The 22,613-nt window shown below is 36.9% G+C and overlaps 1 protein-coding gene across 1 annotated transcript in view; it reads right to left on the bottom strand.

Moving 5' to 3' along the window:
• Window positions 1–15,336, bottom strand: part of LOC149807165 (DEP domain-containing mTOR-interacting protein-like) — a 45,347-nt gene extending 30,011 nt beyond the window's left edge. The window contains exon 1 of the mRNA XM_089962960.1: window positions 14,979–15,336. Coding sequence (XP_089819086.1) covers window positions 14,979–15,064 — 86 coding nt within the window. The 5' untranslated portion in view covers window positions 15,065–15,336. The remainder of the gene's footprint in view (window positions 1–14,978) is intronic.
• Window positions 15,337–22,613: the final 7,277 nt, after the last annotated feature.

Raw genomic sequence — 22,613 nt, forward strand, 5'->3', positions numbered from 1 at the left:
AATTTGTTGATAATTTATGTTTTAGCGGCAAGTAGACACGTTGGGTAGCAGACGATTTTGTATGTGTGGGACAACTTCTTGCAAAATTGGAAACTTGGATTAAAATACAGTTTTGTTTTAAGGTACACATTTCCATCTTTTATATAATGTATTTATTTGTATTATTCTAAAAGATGCATAGTAAATCGTATTTTCTTTGGGTTACAGGTTCAAGACGGTCATGGAGTGGGTCTTCACGTTGCCATTTAGAAATCACATTTTTATGTGCATTTCGAGTCTAAATGTGGGATATTTTTGTACACTTTATGAATATCACTTTTCTTAATTAATGTACGATTGTTCTTTCTGGATACAAAATGGATTTTTGACCCAAAATAGCACGTGATCCAATGTTTATAGAAATGACGTATCGTTGCGCAGAATTACCCGACGCGCAGAATTGGCCGACATGGCGGTATTTACACAACGTTATATTTCCGCTAACCCTTCCGACCCCATTTTGTTTGAACATTTTGTCCGTTTAATTTACTGCTGCCGCACGGTGGCAGAATAGGGTAGCCCCTTACAAGCAACATTTGAGGCCCTAATTTGTTTGTATATTCTCATTCACAATGTTATCCGTTTAGAGCATGTTTAATATTTTAGAGTGCAGTGCAAATTCAGCTTTTTGTATCAGTAAAGACCTCGTAAGGTTTGAGCAAAGTACAGATAATTGCACCTCGAGGCCATACTTTCATTTCTGTACTCACGAGAGAGAGAGAGAGAGAGAGAGAGAGAGAGAGTACATTACAGAGATGAGGATTCTGTTTAGTCTCTCAACTCAATGTAATTAAATTTTACTGTTAATCTGCAGTTTACAGTGGCAGTTTAATCATATATATATATATATATATATATATATATATATATATATATATATATATATATATATATATATATAACAAGAAGTAAGTTGATCGATAGTCAAATTATACAGAATTCTAATATATATATGGCATGGATGATTATGCAATAGCCAGAAAGTATTGTCACTAGTGACAAGGACGTCATATCTCCAATTTCGTTTTAAATCTCCAATTCCAAAACAACAGCAAGAGGCAAATGATTTGAAAATAGGACATCACGTACAAAGCATATATGCAACAAAAATATGTAGTTATTTCATTATGTAAGAAAAGAAATTCTAAGAGTATGAAATATATTTTCTATATGTAAACATAAAGAACACCTCCATACAATTATGAGATGCTTTATTTTGACAGATATCAAACTGGAAACTACATTTTTTTTAAAATTTAAAACCGTATTCATCCATATTCGAAGCGATATTTATTGTACAGATAAGATGACTGATTGTATGTTACCTCACTGATAAAACATCAGACTCCTTTGGTAGCAAGTATAAAAATATAATATATTGAATATAAATAACATTGCTACCGCTACCAGTAACCAGCTCAATTTGTTTGTATTATTACTGCTACGGTACAGTGCTAAAAGTGCTTGATACATTTGGATATGAAAGTAATGTAGTAGTTAAAAAGATTAATACAAATTTGTACATATATCTTCTACAGATGTGATTGTTTTCTGTTAGATGAATAAGACACCCCCCACTTAATTTTCTAAAAAAAACTTGTAAAGTTTTTAAGGCTAGTCACAGCTCAGACTGTTGTAGCATCCACCCCCACCCCCACATAAACATCTTCATTTGTCTGATTTTATCATTATTTTATCCTGTTTAAATTATACATTAATATTGTCATGACACAAAAAATATCAGCACAGTACAACTATGCAATAAAGCAAAATAAATTTAGAAAAAACAATATACAGTCCTATGTTTAACTTTTCATAGGAAATATAAGAGAAATAAAGTTTAATTTAAACCAGCATTCATAAAAACAATATTGTTAGATGAATTAGTCTGAAACAAAAATTATCATGCAGGTAGGCAATTATAAGGAACAAATACATGGATTGTCTTGTCACATTGTTCTTATAGATTTATTTGCCAATCCCTTTTGTTTTTCACTTTCACATGAATAAAACAAGAATGAAGACAAGCTTTTCACACAGTCTGGCTTTTGGATTGAACATACACTCATCATTGCAAATTTTGAAGAATTAAAACTGTAAATTCTGGATTGGCCAAGACACATTACCTTTTGTGTACCACATACATTTGTAAATTATGACTCAAGAACATTCAGGTTATATTCCCTAGTGTCTGTGTCAAGAATTAATCCCCAAAAACATTCCATTACTGCATCTGTATTCAATATATATATATATATATATATATATATATATATATATATATATATATATATATATATATATATATATATATATATATATATATATATATGCTCACTTTTTGATGAATTTATTTTGTGGGAAATAAAAACAAGTTGTTTGGACTTGCTATGAACAAAATACCATGAAAAGGATTATATTTTATTTGCTAATCTGTTATTTCTGATACTTTGCCCTTCACAAAACTGAATTTTTAAATTTGGTCTCTTATCCCTAAGGTATGTTCCTTGGAACAATGGATAAGGTAAATTTCATAATTTAAATGTCTTAATCACTCAGCAGAGAGAGAGAGAGAGAGAGAGAGAGAGAGAGAGAGAGAGAAGAAAGTAACAGCTACTTTATAAGCATACAAGTCATTTTAATGTGATTTATAGGCCCCCAAGTACTATTCCTCAGAGAAGACACAAGACTGGGCTTTATAAATTAAAGCCACACAAGTACCAGTTTGTTACTTTGTGAAAAATAGGGTCATTATGAGAAAACGGAGACCACCTGATGTAGCTGCTGGTGATGAGTGGTCAATGAACAATCAAACTGTTGTTCCTAAGTCATATAGACAGGAAATGCATAGTCTTGCCCATAAAACTCCTTAAGCTGGTCATTTTGGTGTCAATAAGACTTATCACAAGATCCTGAATCATTTTTATTTGCCGAAAATATTAAAAGTGATGTTTCTAAGTACCATAGATCTTGTAACACTTGTCGAATGATCTGTCACCCTAAAAGTAATGGGGCTAGCTCAAGACTCCGAAAACACTCTCACCTACCCAGGATACATGTATACCATTATATTGTATGAAACCTTAAAAAGGACAGTGATCAGTAAAATCCTGCATTGTATAATTATCGAGTAAGATCAGGAGAGTTTTTTTTCCCCCATATTGGTATTTATCACCAAACGAAAGATCCCATGACCATCCTAAAACAACAAAAGACCGTCCCAAAACACCATCAACTACCCAGGATACATATAGGCAATTAAATAGAATAAAACCAAATAAAAAGACAGTGATCTTTAAAATTCTACCCTGTATAATTATCGAGTAAGATCAGTAGAATTTATTCTTTTGTTGATACTTGCTGAAGACTGTCCCAAAATACACTCATCAACCCAGGATACACGTATACAATTACAGTGACTTAATGAAATATGCAGTTTTGGTGCATTCTCTCTCTTTCTTTCTCTCTCTTTTTTTGATCATAGATAATTCACTAAACTACTTTCATATTGCAAAGAACAGCACAGTTAACAAGTCAGAATCATGCGTTACTACATTCATATTTCAAAAATTCTTTAAAGCTTTTATTTAAATCTTTATTGTGACAAAGAGCAGCTGTATAATTAGAACCTAAGGGTGCTATATTTATATTTTTAAAATTCTTGAACCAAATTATTAACTTTAATTGGTTTGATAATGGTAAGAATTACAATAAATAAAAGTAAAATCTCCTGTAACATCTTTTGTCTCTGATTAGTTCCGCTTTTAGAGACAAAAGTTTTAAAGGCTGTAAACCAGTTTTAAAGCTGTTTTTTTTATATATTTAAATACATTCATAGATTGAGGTTCTGTACATTAACAATGCAAACTAAGTATTGGAAAACAATCGTACACTAAATCTAATCTTTCTAATTGCAAGTAAACATTTTTATCATGATTTTCCACAGTTTGATTAATTCGGTTTTTGGGCGAAATTTGTTCCAAAATGAAGATCGTGATAAGAATAAGAACACCTTTAAGGAATGCTTAATTTTTTAAATGTCATTTTACCTATGAACTTTTTTTTAATGTGCTATTGATGTTGCTCTGAAATATTTTATTTTCGCGGGAGCTTATGTACAAGAGTATCACAGGAAAAGATAGACGTCTGTGAGGTGCATCAAAATGGGTGACGTACAATACAATCCTTACAACCAGGGTTCGTCTGAAGAAAGCTTGTTAAGAAGAGTACGAGGGAATATATCATTGTCATTTCTGAACCTTACTAAAATAACTAATGTTTCCAAAGTAAAAAGAGATATCACTAAGAAGTAGATTTCTTAAACGGTGACGGTAAATACTTAAGTGCGTCAAAACTGGGGTTGGAAAAGATGGACCACCCTGTTGTACTGTATGCGTTTTTGTTTTCGTAAGGTGCTAGAATCACTTAGATGTTCGTGAAAGCATATGGTTTTAGAGACGATTAAAACTTTTTTTGCTAACGTACACCTTAAAAAAAGGGACTGAAAGAATTATCGACACAAAATGAATGTCGTAAAACTCCATGGGGAGCATTCATTATTTATGGTAAAGGAAAAACTTTAGAAATTTAGAGCGCCGACTGTTGTCATAATGCCATGCTAATCTCGTGTATGCCATTATGACAACAGATGGCGACACAAGTTGGACAACAAAGACGATACTGATAAAACTTAGTATTTACAGTGTTGCAAGGCCAAATCTGTATAAATACAGCAGTTGGAATGATGTAATTGTAAAGTTTATAAACAGAATATACAAAACTTGTAATAACTCATATAGCGTTTGTCATACGACAAAACTACAGAATCAGTTCAGTAGTTGGCAAATTGCAAGATACAATGACGCAGAAAGAAGGTAGATCGAAAAACTTGCAAGCAACCATTTCCAGCTTGGATCAATGAAAAATAGAAAATTAATGACTACAATTATGAATGTAGCACTTGCAAGCAGCCATGTACAATAATGCAGAAGGAAAGTAGCACATGCAAAATGCCACGTCCAATTTGCATCAATGAAGAATACAATATACATAGACAGAATTATGAAAGAGCACTTGCAAGCAGCCATTTCAAATAATGCATCAAGGAAGATTAGGAAATACACGCATATAATTATGGCGGTAATCCTCCTCCATACAGTTTATACACACCTTGAAGTTTTGGAGTATATCTCTTTAAAAAAAAAACTTTACTGTAATAGAATATGAATTGCTACATTTTTCTTATAGCTCCACTTACATTTTCTGGTTGGAGACTTTAATGCCAGAACCGCCAGTTTATCAGATATTTGTTATTTATAACTTTCTTAACAAAACCAAGTTGAAACGTTCAGTGTGTAATGATCCAACGAATTACATAGGGGGGATCAAGCGTCCAGACAAATATGGTATATCCCAGGTCAAATATTGAGAAGACTAAAATAGAAATCGGTATGGTATGCAGATATCGAATTTCGGCATGAATAATAATAATAATACGTATATTTGTAACAGAAGGATGGGGAATACAGGCGAGTTGAAAACTGCACATCCGGTGACAAGACTCTGATTGATCATTTAGCATTTGCTGTATGTGGCTTCCGGTTGTCAAACAATTTTAAAGTGCTTGATTTAAATCTCTCTTATCAGATATTTTGCATACCAAATTCGAAGTCATCAGATATTCAATGTGCTTTAGTATACCAATTTCGAAGTAATCAGACATTCACTGCGATTTAGCATACAACATTTGAAGTAATCAGATATTCAGTGATTTAGCATACTAAATTCGAAGTCATTATATATTTACTGTGATTTAGCATACAAAATTCGAAGTAATCAGACATTCACTGGGATTTAGCATGCCACATTAGATGAAATTAGCTACATGCACTTCATGATTATATCACAGAATTAAAACTAGAAGATTGTGAGATTCGAATAGAAACAATGAATTCCTGGTGAATATAAATATTCAAAATCTGAATGACGTCAACATTGAATTGGAGGAACTTCTACATAAAGATAATGTAACACGAGACTATATAAATATAATCATCAGCGATAAAAGTAACATTTTTGTTAGCTCTGCAGAACTGATGTTTTCTGGAAAAGACTTCTTGTATAGGAAAGTCCACTAAAATAGAAAAACTGCACAAAGTAAATCCAATATGCTGACAGCTGATAAACAGAATAAGAAAACTCTTGCAAATCAATACTCTAGTTATAAAAACCATTACAAAGGAAAATACCCACTTTACAAAGGACCCAGAAAGATAATGGAATTTCTTAAATATTTAAATAGTATGTTTCTTTTATACGTAAGCAATCCGGTGGCCTACTGGTTAGAGCGTCCGCCTCGGATGCGGGAGGTCGTGGGTTCGATCCCCGGCCGAGGCATACCAAAGACCTATAAAAATGGTACTAACAGCTGCCTCGCTTGGCGCTCAGCATTAAGAGGTTAGTGTTAGGACTGGTCGGCCTCGTGTCAGGATAATGTAACTGGGTGGGGCATCATGCTACGTGTCTGCGGCATGATGCCCCACTGCTAGACATCACTATAAACTGCAACATTGCAGACATCGTAGCGATATGACTGAAAAATTGTTAAAGCTACGTTAAAAATCCAAATCACATCACATCACAACACGTCTTTAATACGTTGATGTCACATTATACTTTATGTGAGTTAAATGACGCATCTGACCGCTCTGGTGGCCTAGTGGTTAGAGCGTCCGCCTCGGATGAGGGAGGTCGTGGGTTCGAACCCCGGCCGAGTCACACCAAACACTTACAAAAATGATACTAACAGCCGCCTGACTAGGCGCTCAGCTTTAAGAGGTTAGTGTTAGGACTGGTTGGTCTGGTGCCAGGATAATGTGACTGGATGGGACATCTTGCTACATGTCCGCGGCATGATGCCCCAGTGCTAGACATCACTATAAACTGCCACACTGCAGACATCGTAGCGATATGACTGAAAAAATTGTTAAAACTACGTTAAAAATCCTAATCACACACACAGCTAAATAATATTAATACAGGCAAGCATAGGCAACTGCCACCAATGCACCATCTAAAGGAAATAATCACTGGAATTAAAGTTAGAACTGCAGATTATAGGTTTCCTGATCAAACCTGTATAATGAAAGATATTATAATACTAACTACTCTCTGGTTCATATTTTCATGCTTAAAGACGAAAAATTAATACGTTATTTTCGCATTTCCATGACTAACGCTTATATGTTAAATCAGTTATTGAATTCTTGTAACACACGACACTTGAAAAATATTTGCAGGTTCTTAAATTTTCAGAATTTTGTAATCCCTGTTAACCTTTGTGTTTTTATATCAAACGATTTATGTACGTTCTGTTTCTTATGCACCTACTATGTGGTAAACTTTACAACCTGAGCGTAATAAAAATTCTGTCTTGTCTTGTCTTGGCGAGTGTTCTAAGTTTGCTAGCTTTCAGCGTCTACCGGGACACGAGAGACAAGAGCTAGCTTTCGGATCCTGATCAGACCAGACCAGTCAGACAAGAGCTAGCTTTCGGATCCTAATCAGACCAGACCAGTCAATGTGTCGACTTGCCGTGTTTCTGGCAAGCGCACTTGATTCCAATTGCCTCTGTATAACATCAATGTCTAACTGTGTCGTTTATCACGAAACGAACAAACTGAACTCAAAGGTTAAAATGTATGGCCCAGTGAAGTGATGGTTTTAATTTTTGTAAACAGTTGAAACTCAGCATACCGCATCAATAACACTTCTTTTTTCACAAAATAACATACGATCAAAGTTTGAAACACGTCCGTTCTACAAAATGTTTTTCAGTCGCCACGTGTAACTTCGATGCATGGGTACGCATGGTGGCACAAACGTGGTTGAACTAGCCAGTTTCATTATTTAAGAATATCTGTCAGATAATTGTGATACGGCATATTGGAAAATCCTATGAATGTAATAGAGTGGATGCATTTTCGCAAATTTTGTACATTGGCTGATGTACGACAATTCACTGCCATAACTGTAATCGTAACGCCTCTGGCCTTTCCTACCAATATATAAAAACAGTATTACTTAGAGATAGCAGCTATATTGTAATCAGTTTCTTTCAGAAGTTTCAATATGTCGATCACTGTATTACATTTGGCGTGTTTTCTTGGGGCGGTAAGGCCCGGATAAGTTTCAATTTTTTCCCCCTTCTTTAATTGGAGCTAGAAGACCCGGTATTACTTTTGAGGTGTTATTCTGGGGGAGGGAAGGCCCGTGCTATTGTGTTATTCTGGGGGAGGGAAAACCCGCGCTATTGAGAATGTTTCAAGTTAAAGTCTTTTTATCATTTTTAATCCTTACCCGACAATGATACAGATGAAAAGCTTTCATCGTGAGGTTCAGAAGCGTAGAGCGCCTGCTGGCGATAATCAACTGGGATCAACAAAATTAACCGAATCTGCATATCCCTGCCATTAAACCTGTACATTTTCGATTGCACTCCTACTAAGATATTTGTTTGACCCTCCCACATCAATCCCACCCAATGAACTTGTCCCTAAAATATAGCCTCATATATTGACAATGTTTAGCACAAAACTAAAGTTTTAAGTATAGTAGAAAACAATACACTACTGCGAGTGTCTATCTCAAAGAGACCAGCAAACAAAGAGAAAAAGCAAACCCTAGATGTTTTCTGACTCTATGATTCTAAAATTACTATTAATACAATAACAGAAAGTGAGTTTTCGGACTTTGACATGTTCCATGGAGTCTGATGAAATGCCATTTACGGAGACAGAAAATGCTAGTAATATACTCCTGTTTAAATTATTTCGTTTATAATGCACAACCCAAAATGATGTTCGTTATCGAATACATGATTCAAAATGGGAACTATCTGTTACATGCATAGTGGAAGTAATCTGTAGTAATCTTTCGTATGGCCTTATGTATGCAGATGAAGCATGTGTTGTCTTTTTTGCATGTATGTATGTATGTATGTATGTAGGTGGGTAGGTAGGTAGGTAGGTAGGTAGATGGGTATTGTTATGTATATTTTATTTATATTGTGCCCTTGATCTTTGTTCGTAATCGAGGGCAGAGTTTTAGCCTACATGACCATTGTCGTAGATGAGGGTTGTGTCTCCCTGATTCTTGTAAAGTTGTTTACTACAGTCTAAGTTCAAAACCTGACTCTGTTTACAGGTTAGTGAAGTTTTCCAGAAGATAATATTGCGTCATATGTCAGGTGACAGTTTATATAAAAAGAGGTTTTAGTAAACAATGATTCATTCATGCATTAAGTTCAGTCTGTGGGATCATTTAATGTTGTGTTCAGATATAATTTGAGAAGAATCAATAATTTTAAATATTGATTGGAATTATATAGTGCTCATTGACTTTATGGACTAAAGCACTACTTTAGAATTATTGTGAATTCATTCAAAGACATTCTGGATTATACCAGTGATACATACATATTATTGTACGTCGGCATATTCATGACTATTGGTGCATCAAGACATTCAAGACTGTTGGAATTCATTCGGAACATTCTGTACTTTTGGACATGTGATAGGACATCTAGGATTTTTTTTTAATTTAATTCACAATATGTCTTTTAAAATTTCATTTTGTATTCAAGGGAAACATTGTTTGTTGAATTTTACTAAACTTGCTAGTTTCGCTTCCATAGTTTAAGAGAACAGAGTCGTAACCAAATATATGTATGTGTGCAGGTAGGTAGGTAGGTGCCTTTCTGCGTATGTAGCGCCAACGTATATATGTATTACGTACGTATATACGGACCTAATTAGGTCTGATTTCCTGTCTTAAATAATCTCTTTTTCATTTATAACCTATTATGGTCTAGCCCGTCGGTGGACTGTCGGATTCGTAATCCAAAGAAGAAGGTTTGATACACGCCTAGGCAAGCCAGGGTCGGCTTCCTCTGTGTGTCAGTGGGAAGGGTATTAACTCCCACATTCTTTTCACGATGTAGTCAATAACGTGTTAAAAGTGCCAGTATAACCAATCCAAATCTAACTTGCTTTAATGGATTTTGACAATATGAATTGGCCTAACGGGTGGGTCGGTTTGGTATAGTGAAATATCACGTATAGTACGTAATGAGTTTAAAGTGGTATATTATTAACCTAAAAACATGTCATTTAAATTTTCAGGAGGAAACTGTGTTATAAAAATATATTGAAATGAGCTAAAATAGGCAATTTAATATTTTATTTTATGCGCAATAGATCAAGGCATTGGGATAGCACTGAGCTATTGCATTCTAATTTTCTTGTTGCAATAGGATCACTCTAGACGCAAGGAGCGTTACATTTTTCGTATACAATAGACCTTGCATACAGTGCATCTGGCACTCATCACAATGCCAGGAAAAAGGGGCTGCCATATTGGTCTTCTTCCAGTCAACCCGGCCCTTTGACTAACAGTCATATTACACGCGGACCTGATGGCTATCAAATTTCCATATTGAAACTACAGTTGTGGTCGGTACTGATAATAGCAAACAGAGTTACAACACATTCCTGAAATACATACTATAAAATGACTTATTTGCTTGTCAACATTTGACTTCTTTTCATCTAAATTTTCACCCCATGTACGTCTCTAAGCATTAATCCGCCAAAGGTTATATCTTCGGGTAGCATCTGTCTTTCGTTCTTAATACCTGTCTTCAGATAATGAAAAAGTACTTGCCATTAGCTACTTATTCTAAATAAACCTTATATGTATACATAAATAGGATGTATATTGAATATAATTGCAAGTATGAAAACTTTTCTAGTTATAGCATAGATTTCCGCTAGTGTGTGAGAAGGTACGTCCCGCAAAACAAGAGTGTGAATCAAATTAAGAATTTTTTTTTTTATAACAAAATTACAAACTGATCAGGTAAAATATATAAGTAGCTGCATATTTCACAAGATGGTACTTCGTACAAATCTTGTGGATGTCATGATTCTCACTAATCGTAAATGTTAAACGAAGTATTGCGCCACATGGTGAATGACCGTGAATATGACATGTATTCATGTATGTAACCATGTGGTTTTCTAAACTGGCTTCTACGGTGTGTCGAATAGGCCACGTCTTTGGAAAGAGTTGACACTTATTTGCAGAATTACTTATGTACATGTTAGCGTATATTGAGTTACAGTGTACAAGAAGGCAGTTAAATGTGGCTGGCGGCCTACATAATGGGAAAGTGTTACACCAGTCTTAGATTTGTACATGTTGCCTTCAACCTATTATCAGGATACAAAAAAAAAGTGGTTAGAGATTTAAACTCAAGATTCAACTATTAATAAAGTTTAGAAAACTGAATTAACAACTGTTGTACAACAGATCGGTCAGCGTGTGCAAAAAGTCACATAAGAGAATATGAATATTACAGACTTCATTTTTTGGGGAACATCAAACTGTTTTGGAATAAAATTAATTTATTATTATTATTATTATTATTATTATTATTATTACCCAAATAGATGGAGAGTTGTATAATTGTTTTTATCAGGAAATGCTGCTTATAGCCATTACAGGCCGTCGTACCTTTTTTAGAATTAAGGATGTTTAGGACTGACTTGAATCCATTTTATTTGCAAACAGTATGTGCAGTAAAACATTTAATGATCAGTTTCTCCAAATTTTATTCAAAATTCACTTCTCCTTGCCACTAAACTGTGTATTTATAAGTGTCAGTGGCATTTCATTTTCACTACATACATACTCCATAACGCTGTACACTGCATCAATATATGTGGACAAAAAAGTGGAATTATTTTTTTTATCTTATTCTTTCACACTCACTGCTAATTGGTACATGATAATAAACTGAAAGAAGTGGGACATCACTATTACCATAAAGTTTATCCATTTCTTGACCCCACCCACCCACCTGTACTGAATTTTGCATTACAAATAGGCCTTAATAAAACGTTTCATTCTGGCTCCGCACTCAGAACTGAACCCTTCATGACCTTTTCACACAGTCACGATATGTAACAATAATGTCTTGATGACAGGAAGTAGATAGAGTACGATGACTGCTCTTTTCTTATGGCCTAATTAAGTGTACCTCTTGTAAACAGCGACTAACGTATACACCTCATCTGCACAGTATAAAACTTATGTTAATCTTGAAAATCATCCGTATTGTGGTGGAGTTACCCTATACGGAGAAGTTGTTGAAATAAAGAGGAGTAATCAGTATATGCAGAAAATGGATGGTAGAAAAAAGAAAAAAGAAAATGTCAGTAATAAGTAATGGGAAAACTCCAACTGATATAGTTTGCCTACCTAGAGGTTAAACATCACAATCACTAAGACAGTTTCCATGGACTGTGATTTTAACGAATTCATAAATATACAGAATTCATAAATATACATTGGATATAAAATTAGGTTGATATGAAATCAGTGTTTGACACGGACTTGTCGAGCCGAATGAGCGTGAAGTGGATCACCGTAAAATCGGCTATGTTGTTGTTGTTGTTTTGGGGTTAATGTTATTTTCAACAAATGGCGGCCTGTATAACTGGTGGAGGAAGAACCTTTGTAATCCCAGAGAAGAACCACCGACCCATGGGAAGCTACTGGCAATTTTTTTCACATGCCTACATTAATGTCAGATATGCTTACAAAATATTTGGAAATCCAATGTGTCCATTTTCATCCAATCAGCGATTGTTATTCTCCAGGGCTCAATCCACTAACACACTCAAAACCACCAAAAAGACTGGATCCCTCTCTCACAGATATTCAGCAACTCACAAAACAGACTGGATCCCTCTTTTCTAAATACCCAACACCCACCAAACAATCAGGATCTCTTTCTCTGGAATACCCCAAACCAACTAAAAAGACAGGATCCATCTCTTCGAAGCAATTAGTGTCGTCAGACTCATAAAGATCTTTGGCAGTTCATCTCCTTAGCCTAAACCTGAAAAAGGTTTAGCTCATTCTTAAAGGATGTCAAGATGACTATGCTCCAAAATGGGGATTACTAGCAGTCCTGGGGAAAAATCGTACTTGAAACTATCTGTCCGTTGTGAATTATGTGATAAAAGAGTACGTGTTCTGGTACGACTTAATGCTAGAGTTAGATAGCTACTAGGGTCAACGTGGACGTGAAATTATGATAGTGATGATAATGGGCGAATAATGTGCTCAAAGTTCAGAGATTGTTTACAAATGGGGCCAGGTTTCAGGACGTGTGCTGTAATATCGGAGCTCTTTTTGTGTCTGAACGAGAATAGAATATTGACGATAATGCCTCCGATACATAGGATTAAAGTTTGAGCCGTTGTTAAACGTTGCACAAATGGCAACAAGCAACTACATGTCCATAAATCTTACACAAATGGCAACAAGCAGCTATGATGTCTCCATAAACATTACACAAATGGCAACAAGCAACTATGATGTGTCCATAAACATTGCACAAATGGCAACAAGCAACGATATGCCCATAAACATTGCAGAAATGGCAGTAAGCACCTATAATGTATCCATAAACATTGCACATATGGCAACAAGCAACTATGATGTGTCCATAAACATTACACAAATGGCAACAAGCAACTATGATGTGTCCAAAATCATTACACAAATGGCAACAAACACCTATGATGTGTACTTAAACATTACACAAATAACAGGAAGCAACTATGACCTGTCAATAAGCATTTAGACTCTTCCAATCTTTGCGGGACGAAGAATACAGTTACTGAGTTCATCGATGTTGAATCGTAATACACGTATTTTAGTAACAGATTTATGACGATACAGGTTTAAGTGTATATGTTGTTATATAATAAGTCCTATACCCTGCATTATGTTCCATTTTATGCAAACAGATTAGAACTTGTTTAAATAAAGACGAATCCACCGTTGTCGAAAACAATACCGATCTTTGCAACGACTTCAACTTATTCACATGCAGAGTTAAAGAGAATGTAGACAGAAAATTACAATTAAATCAGAGATGATGCAAACACGAATATGAAGTATTAATCAAATTTTAACTTGCAAGCATCATCGATACGCCTTTGATATTTCAATGGTATCTTTGGGATGAATGATCCTGACCTTAATTTACATTGAAATCTAAATTCAGTATCTCATTACCTGCCCTAAATTTAGTATCTCGTTACCTGCCTGTTCAAATAACCACCAGGTGCCCTAGGTGGCCTAGTGGTATAAGGCGCTCGCATTTACAGATCACCGCCATCTCACCATTATCCGCCTGGGTTCGAGTCTCGGCTCGGCCAACAACGTGGGTATGTGATAAAGCTTACCAGTAGCTTCCCGGGGCTCGGTGGCTCTTTTCAGGGTATTTCTTTCGAGTTCTTCCTCCACAAAGTATACTGGCCGCCATGTATCATGTGCTGAAAAACGTCTTTATGACCACACATCTCCGACACCCCCCATCAAATAACCCCCAGCTCAAATCATTCTAAAAAACTGTTTTGCAAATTCAGAAATATCAGTAAGATTAAGAGCAAATATAGGAAAAGTCTGTCTTATGGTAATACATATGAATGGAATACAGTATGTCTGTCATATGGTAATACATATGAATGGAATACATTATGTCTGTATTATGGTAATACATATGTATGGAATACAGTATTTCTGTCTTACAGTAATACATATGAATGGAATACAGTATGTCTTTCTTATGGTAATACATATGAATGGAATACGAGGGCATAGGGAAGATGTATTGAATGCTGTGTCCGATAGTATAAAGGCATTACTTTATCAGACCAAACAAAAATAAAAATTATTTATGACCGGACAACAGATATACTGTTGATACTCGGTGCTTACTTTGGATCAGAGAGAGAGAGAGAGAGAAAGAGAGAGAGAGACTGTTGTCTCTGTCTTTCAATATATATTCTGTTCAAAATTACCTGATATGTTCTCCAATAATAAATATTTCATTCATATCTGTAAAAATCCCAGATCTGTCTTTCATTTCCCTCATTGTCACTGCCATTTTAGGACTGAAGGACCAACTATCAACTATCCAAATGAAGTATTAAATCGATCCTCACTGAAATTTACATAATAAAAAACAGTTTCTCAACCTCGAGAAGCATGAAGTATATTCTACTATCACGCGCTAAGCTCGCAGTCCAGGTCAAACAACGTTAGCTTAAAAGATATGAGCACGCTCATGATCTCGAATCGTTAGTGAATTAAGGATATCTTATCGAGGTTTTCGCTCATTGCATGCGCAGTCAGGCTTAAATATATGGATATTTACGGTTTCGTTACAGTGCAGTATCATTTGCCCTTCCCATTAGAATATCAGATAAAATAACGTGATAACGTGTGATGTCTAAGCCATCTCCGGTATATTTTAAATAGATTGAGTGGGTACAGTCATTTCTTTATTTAAAATATCAATGGTGTAATCAGGATCCATACAGAAGGCAATGATTGCACTTTTCTGCTCAATTTCTGTAAGATGTGGTCATTAGTAGCTACATATAAACATACTTGTACTTTTATCATAAATGTGATCTAATGCAAGCAGATCTATCCGATTCGACTCAAGAATAATAATACCATGTATACGAAATTAGTATAGTGGGTCGATCTGGGGACAGTGGAAAAGCCAGTAAAAAAGGTCGTGGGCGTGTATAGGGACAAGATTTATAGGGAAAATGGAAATCGCAGTCAAAAGGGTGTTGGGCCTGTATAGGGACAGTGGGACTTATTATTATAGGGACAACAGGAATGGAACAGGTGGGGTGATGTCACGGTACTGAAGATTGGAAACAATGTTGCAAGGAGCTGACCTCAATCGGAGCATACAGCGGAAAAAACCTAGAACGTTTGGCGGGACATAGAGATATATAACACATACAACATATAACATGCAGACATAGATGGATGAATATTAATTTATCACACAAACAACTATACAACCGACAAATAACAATTTAGGTAAGAAAGCAAATCTTTTCGAGGCATATGAGTGGCCCTGAAAATGGGCCTTTGGGTATTTTCTTCTTTTTTCTCCAACTATCTCCTCACTTTCGTTTTGGTAACTGGATACCTCTATTCATGTTCAAGCCTTTCCACTGCATATATCAACTGCCTTTCAAGTTGTTAAACAAATCCATTTTCCAAACGTCTTGACTAGTCAACGCTGGCTGGCCAGACTATCAATCAGTCAATAAAAGGATTTAAGTCGCCTATGCAACTAGTGCTTTCGAGACTTGTTAAGTCTTGAATGTCGAGATTTTAAATTGGTCGGGACTGTAGGAATGGAGCCACTACAGTCCCGCTTTTATGTACGAATGTCGCACTTTTTAATTATGCTGTCTGGCAGAGGCAAGTTGGAAAGGAACCCAGGAAAAGGCGCAGACGTAACCAATCAGACAAAATTTCCAGTTCTATCAGAAATAAGCATTTTATTTCACCACAATAATCACAACGTTCAGAGTTAACCAACCAGGGAATTAAACTCCCAATCAAATTTGACCTAACATGACCGATACGAACAAGTTAGAAAACCAACAAAAGGACCCAACTCCCAATCAGACCTGACTTTACATAACTAGCAAGGGGCCCCGAGTGGCCGAGTGGTCTAAAGCGCTCTCCGTTACGGATCACTGCCATCTCACTTCTGTCTGCGTGGGTTTGAGTCTCGGATTCGGCCAATGTAGGTATGTGAGAAAGCTTGCCAGTAGCTTCTCGTGGGTCGGTGGTTCTTTCCGGGGTTTTCCCGAGTTCTTCCTCCACCATTAATACTGGCCGCCATGTATAGCCTATCGTGTGCTGAAAAATGGCGTTAAACCCAACAACAACAACAACAGCATAACTAGTTCTAATAAGTTAGAAACGATCCAGAGGTCAGATTTGACCTTACACAGCTGACGTTAGTAAGTCAGAAAACTGCCAACGACGGCTATGATTTATATACTTCAAGCATGGACGTGAAGGAAAACATCCCTTACACTCACTTCACATATTATCTACTATCCACACAAACGTACGTGAGCTCATACAAACCCAAAAAGATAATATCCACACACGGGAAGAGGGAAAAACATACACTCTACTATCCACACAAACGTACGCTAACTCATGCGAACCCCAAAATATACTATAAAAAATACCAGTATCTAATATCCACACAAACGTACACGAACGCATACAAAACCAAAAATATACTATCAAAAACCACAATATCTACTATCCACACAGAAGGGAAGTGCAAAAAACCCCACAATATCTACTGTCCACACAAACGTACGCGAACCCATACAAACCAAAAATATACTGCCAAAAACCACAATATATACTATCCACACAAACGTACGCGCACTCATACAAACACACACTCTACTATCTACACATAAGTATGCGAATTCACACACACACACACACACACACACACACACACACACACACACACACATATATATATATATATATATATATATATATATATATATATATATATATATATATATATATATATATATATATATATATATATATATATATATATATATATATATATATATATATATATATATATATATATCAGGAAAGGAGTAAGTGTTTATAATCGCACTACTCACACTCATACAAATTGGCAACTTGAATACTCTCTTTTCTAGAGATTTGGGTAGCCCTAAAAATGACTGTTGTTTTTGAACTTCAGATGCACCTGGATAATAGTTGCACCTCCCAGGTCGAGCACCACAGCTACAACGTCGACTCCAATCTTGCTCCCAATTTACAGTTGTTCTTGGGAGCGCAGACGGGGCTTGATTGGCTTCACTATCCCACTCCTCCTTTTGAGGGACTGTGAAGACATATTCCCTCAGTCTTCTCCTATGCCAGACCAGTGGATGCTGTGGTTGTCGTGGCTTCTCTCGCTGTCTTTCCAACTCATCCTCTCAGCGTTTCATCTGGGGGATCACGCTCTGGTATTGGTTGTGGCAGTTGCTGTAGCTGACGTGCTTGTGGTGGTGACAATATTGCCTGTGGAGGGGTCTACACCGAAGGGTTCCCCTCGCATACAGGTCTCAGCATGAGGTGAGGCAGGACCCTTTCCATCTCTTCCTCTTTCTTTTTCATCTCCTCCTCTTCTATTCTCACATTTTCTTTCAATGGCCTCCATAGCCAGTTCGTCAAGGAGGCGACAGGCAAACTCCAGGTACATCTGAAGTACAAGCAATTTGGTGATTCTGTTACTCATTCTTCGTAGTTCACGAATCTACGATAGCTAACCAGACTGGTTGGTCGGTCGTTTCAATTATAGTCGTATTTGCCCATACAGGCATGCACGACTGATTAATGCCCCATGTGGGGCTGATTGATTTTTTCGAGGAGGACGGTATGGAGCCGCGTCCCCCAACGCATTAGAGCACTTAAAAAGTGCTATTTGATTAGTCCGATTTTCGAGACATTGATGTCTCACATGACTCGTGGTGAGTGGGAATGGCCCACACGCACTCACGTATATAATACATATAATGGAGTGGCAAGGGTATGTCGGACTGAGTGGGTAGGAGGCGACTTACATCCGGGATCGTCTCTTTTTGTTCACCATTTTAAATGTTAAATGGTGACGTCTTCTCGTATTTATAATTTGGAAAATTATTATTTGTGCTGTTTGTAGGATGGAGGTGACATAATGGATCTTCCTAGTTTATTTTAGGGGGATTTATTTAGTCAGTTAATATTTTTGGGTTCATACCCTAGTTATCATTTTTTCCGCCTTGTGCGGGGGTGTGGGGGGGGGGGCTGATGGCTGCGTTTTAGCACCTTGTAATTCTAAGTTTGGGGTCATACTTCTTTATTATATAATTTTAGGTGCCACATTGTGTAGCTGGTCCTGATTGCTCTGGGGGTCCTGATGGCTTGGATTTAAGCCACCTTATAATGGCTAAGTTTATAGGCCAGTTTTGATTCTTATATTTAAATGACCCATCATGCTTTAAGTTGAAAGAGAGAGTAGGTAGAGATTGTTAGTATAAACGTTGAGGGCGAATTGGCTACCAACCACCTATTGCATTGCTTAGCGGACCATATTTCTGGTCTACCCTTGATGATGTTGTTGGTGATTGGTGCTGGTGTAGCATCAGCCCGCGCTTGGCGGTACACACCCCTACTTGGGTGGTAAACCGGATACTACCCGCGCACCTAAATCCCCACCCAGTCATACCAAGAGGGGCTTCCGGTGGCAACATGACCAGTTGTTTTTGTAAATGCGGGGTTTGGGAATTGACCTACTTTTATCTCTGTCGCTCCATTGCATTGCTTAACAGTTCACACTCCCGATCCACCCATTTTGCCGTAGTGGGTGATGCGTGCAGGTGCAGCATCAGCCCGCGTTTCGCGGTACACACCCTTACTTGGGCAGTAAACCGTATGCTACCCCCGCACCTAATTCCCCACCCGTTTCAATAATTGAAACTAGCAGTTAGGTGTTAAAGTTGGTGAAGATAGATACCTGGTAGGTGTATGGGGTAGGTATAGTGATAGTCAATTAATGAAATGAAATGTCAAACCGGTCTAAATATGAGAGTCAGGGTTAGATCTTTCCAGTTTTATCAATCTCCCTGAGGAAGATTAATATGGCCTCATTAGTTTGTGGGGGTTATGGATAGTTTGGTACAGTAATTCGGGGTAAGTATTAGGAGAGCCAAATTTCGTTAGCGAGCTAGTTAGCTTTTTTTCTTGGCTCTCTATATCTCGGGCATATGTTGAATACGTGCCGGAGATCTTCGTCATCAATGCAAATGGGACATTTCGCTCCATTTTCTCTATTAGCCAGAACATATTTCCACATACTACCAGCAAGTAGGGTTTTTCCTGTTTTGATTCGGTTTATGATCCGTTGATGATGTTTGTTGTTTGTTGACGGTGCTTTGATCTTGCGACTCACTGTTTTATGAATCGAGTACAGCGTGCGCCCTTTTGGGGCATGTGTTCCATTCGGTTTGCCATTTAGAGGCGATTTTTTGTGTGGATATCATGCATTATAATTCTGGACGCTGTAATCGAGCTGGGCCGGTTTTGGTTCGTTGAGTTGGTTCTTTGCTGCTAAGTCGGCCCTATCATTGCTTGGGATGTTGATATTGGACGGGACCCACATGAATTCTAAAATTTGGTATTGTTTTTCCATATTGGTAAGCAGCAAGCTTGTCCCTTTTAGGAGGTTTTCACGCCCCTTTGAGTTGCCAGTTTCCAAGGTTTTTAGTACACTAAGTGAATCGCTGAATATTAATGTTTTCCGGAAATTTTATTGGTTTGCTATCTTCAAAGCTCAAAATATGAATCAAAATTCTGCTGTATACATTGAACAATTATCCAGGAGTCTGCTTCCTATTTCCTTATTTAATTCCGGGATAGTATAGTTAGGGCTGCAGCAGTTCTGTCTGGGTTGTTTGATTTTGATCCGTCTGTGTATATTTTGACGAAGTCCTTATAAGAATTGTCCAGTATAGTCAGGATCTTTGATCTTATTTCTAATGGTTGGTCTTCCTTGGAGCCGAAAGTTGTTGCTAAGGTGTTTATGCTGGGCTTTTTGCTTGTCCATGGTGTGGCGTCTGAGTATCGTGTGGGTTCTGCATGAAGACAGCCGATTTGTAATTCTTTACATAGTGTATGGATCTTTTTTCCGGAAGGTGAATAGGGGACGAATCTCTGGCTAAATGGAATGTTGCATTTGTTAATGATGTCCCTTGTGGGATGGCTGGGGTTGTGTATAGAGATTATGGCTGCATATCTTAGTGTTAATTCTTCTCTTCTTAACGATGTTTCGCCTGTAAGGATCTGAAGTTCTTCTTTGGAGGTGTTTTTAAGTGTACCTATACATATACGCAACGCTTTTGGCTTGGATTATGTCGAGGCGTTTGAGGAGTGAGGGTTTGGCTGAGGCGTAAATCTGGCATCCATAATCCAGCTTGGACCTAATTTAGGCCTTGTAGAGCGTTACGAGTGTGTCTCGGTCTGCACCCCACTTTAGACCATTGATGTTTTTCAGGAGATTTAGGTCTCTATTACATTTGCGTATTATTTCAGTGATGTGGTGTTTCCATGAGAGATGCTGGTCGTAATACATACCTAAACATTGTGCTACTTTTTAAAATTTGATGGGTTCGCCTTGTATGTACAGGGTTGGGGTCATATAGTGTAACCTTTATGGGGAGAAAATAGAATTCCAGTTGTTTTTCCTTTTGATAGTTTGAACCCCAATTTGTCTGACAATTTGCCCATTTTCGATACATTGGCTTGTAGTTCAGTAATTAACTGTTGACTGTGGGTTGCCCGCTTTCCACATGCCACAGTCGTCAGCAAATTGCAATATATCGATTTTACTGAGGTCGACAGAGCGTTCTAGGTCATTGATTATGATATTAAATAGGGTCGGGCTTAATACACTTCCTTGGGGTTGCCATTTTCTAATACGTATTTTTCTGAATATTGATCACCTAGTTCTAATATGTCTATCGTTTAAGAAGTTTTTGATCCATTTACGCACATGGCCGTTGATTCCATAGTGGTTCAATTTGGCGATGAGACCATCAGTCCAAACTAGATCAAAGGCTTTAAAAAGTCTTGAAAAATCGCTATGAGATGTCGATCGCATCTTCGTTAGCAGTGAAAGCTAGTTTAACGCGCGACTCAAGCCTTATTAGTTGGTCCAAGGTAGGTCTTTTGTTGCGGAAGCCACTATGGGTTTTTGAGAGAAGATTGTTACTTTCGAGGTGATGTTTAATTCTGTTGTTTATCATTGTCTCCATCACCTTACATATAGTGTCGGTGAAGGAGATTGGTCTATAAGAGGATAATTCTGTTTGGTCTTTACCAGCTTTTGGGATCGAAATAAGTCTAGCTTGTTTTCACTTTTTGGGTATTTGTTCTGTCTGCCATGATTTATTAATCATGTCTAGTTAGTGTGATTTCTTCAATATTGGGTGGAACGTTTTTTTTTGTATATGTCTTATCCTAGATTGTCTTCTCCTGGAGAGATGGATTTCTTGTTTTTGACGTCAGATTTTCATTCGTCATAGGTGAAAGGGTCGTTAAGAGGGGAAATCCTGGACTCTAGGTCAGCAAACAGATGGGGATATTTACTCTCTACTGTCGCGCTATATGCTTGGAATTGAGCAGAATGGTTATCATTCTTGCTCATTCCGGCAAAATATTTTGCTATATGTTCAGCTTTTTGTTGTTGGTTGATCACCCTTGATATTTGGGATACTGTTATTACTGTGCTTCTCATTGCTTTTGTTTTGTTCCAGACCTGTTTGGAATTGCATTTCTTGATCTCAAGGGTGGAGAAATATTTTTGCCAAGTTGTTTCCTTTGCTCTTTTGATAATAGTTTTCACTTGTTTTTCTTCGGTTTTTCATTCAGTGTAGTCTATTGATTGTCATGTGTGACAAAATTTATTGAGGTCTTTCTTTTTCTCCTTCATTATATTTTTGCAGTCGTCGTTCTACCATGGAATGGGTTGTTTTGTATTTGATCTGTTCTCAGTTTCATTAATGGGGATGCTTTGTGTGGCGGCT

The sequence above is a fragment of the Sinohyriopsis cumingii genome, chromosome 1 (assembly GCF_028554795.1).
Source record: "Sinohyriopsis cumingii isolate HCF-2022 chromosome 1, ASM2855479v2, whole genome shotgun sequence".
Taxonomy (NCBI): domain Eukaryota; kingdom Metazoa; phylum Mollusca; class Bivalvia; order Unionida; family Unionidae; genus Sinohyriopsis; species Sinohyriopsis cumingii.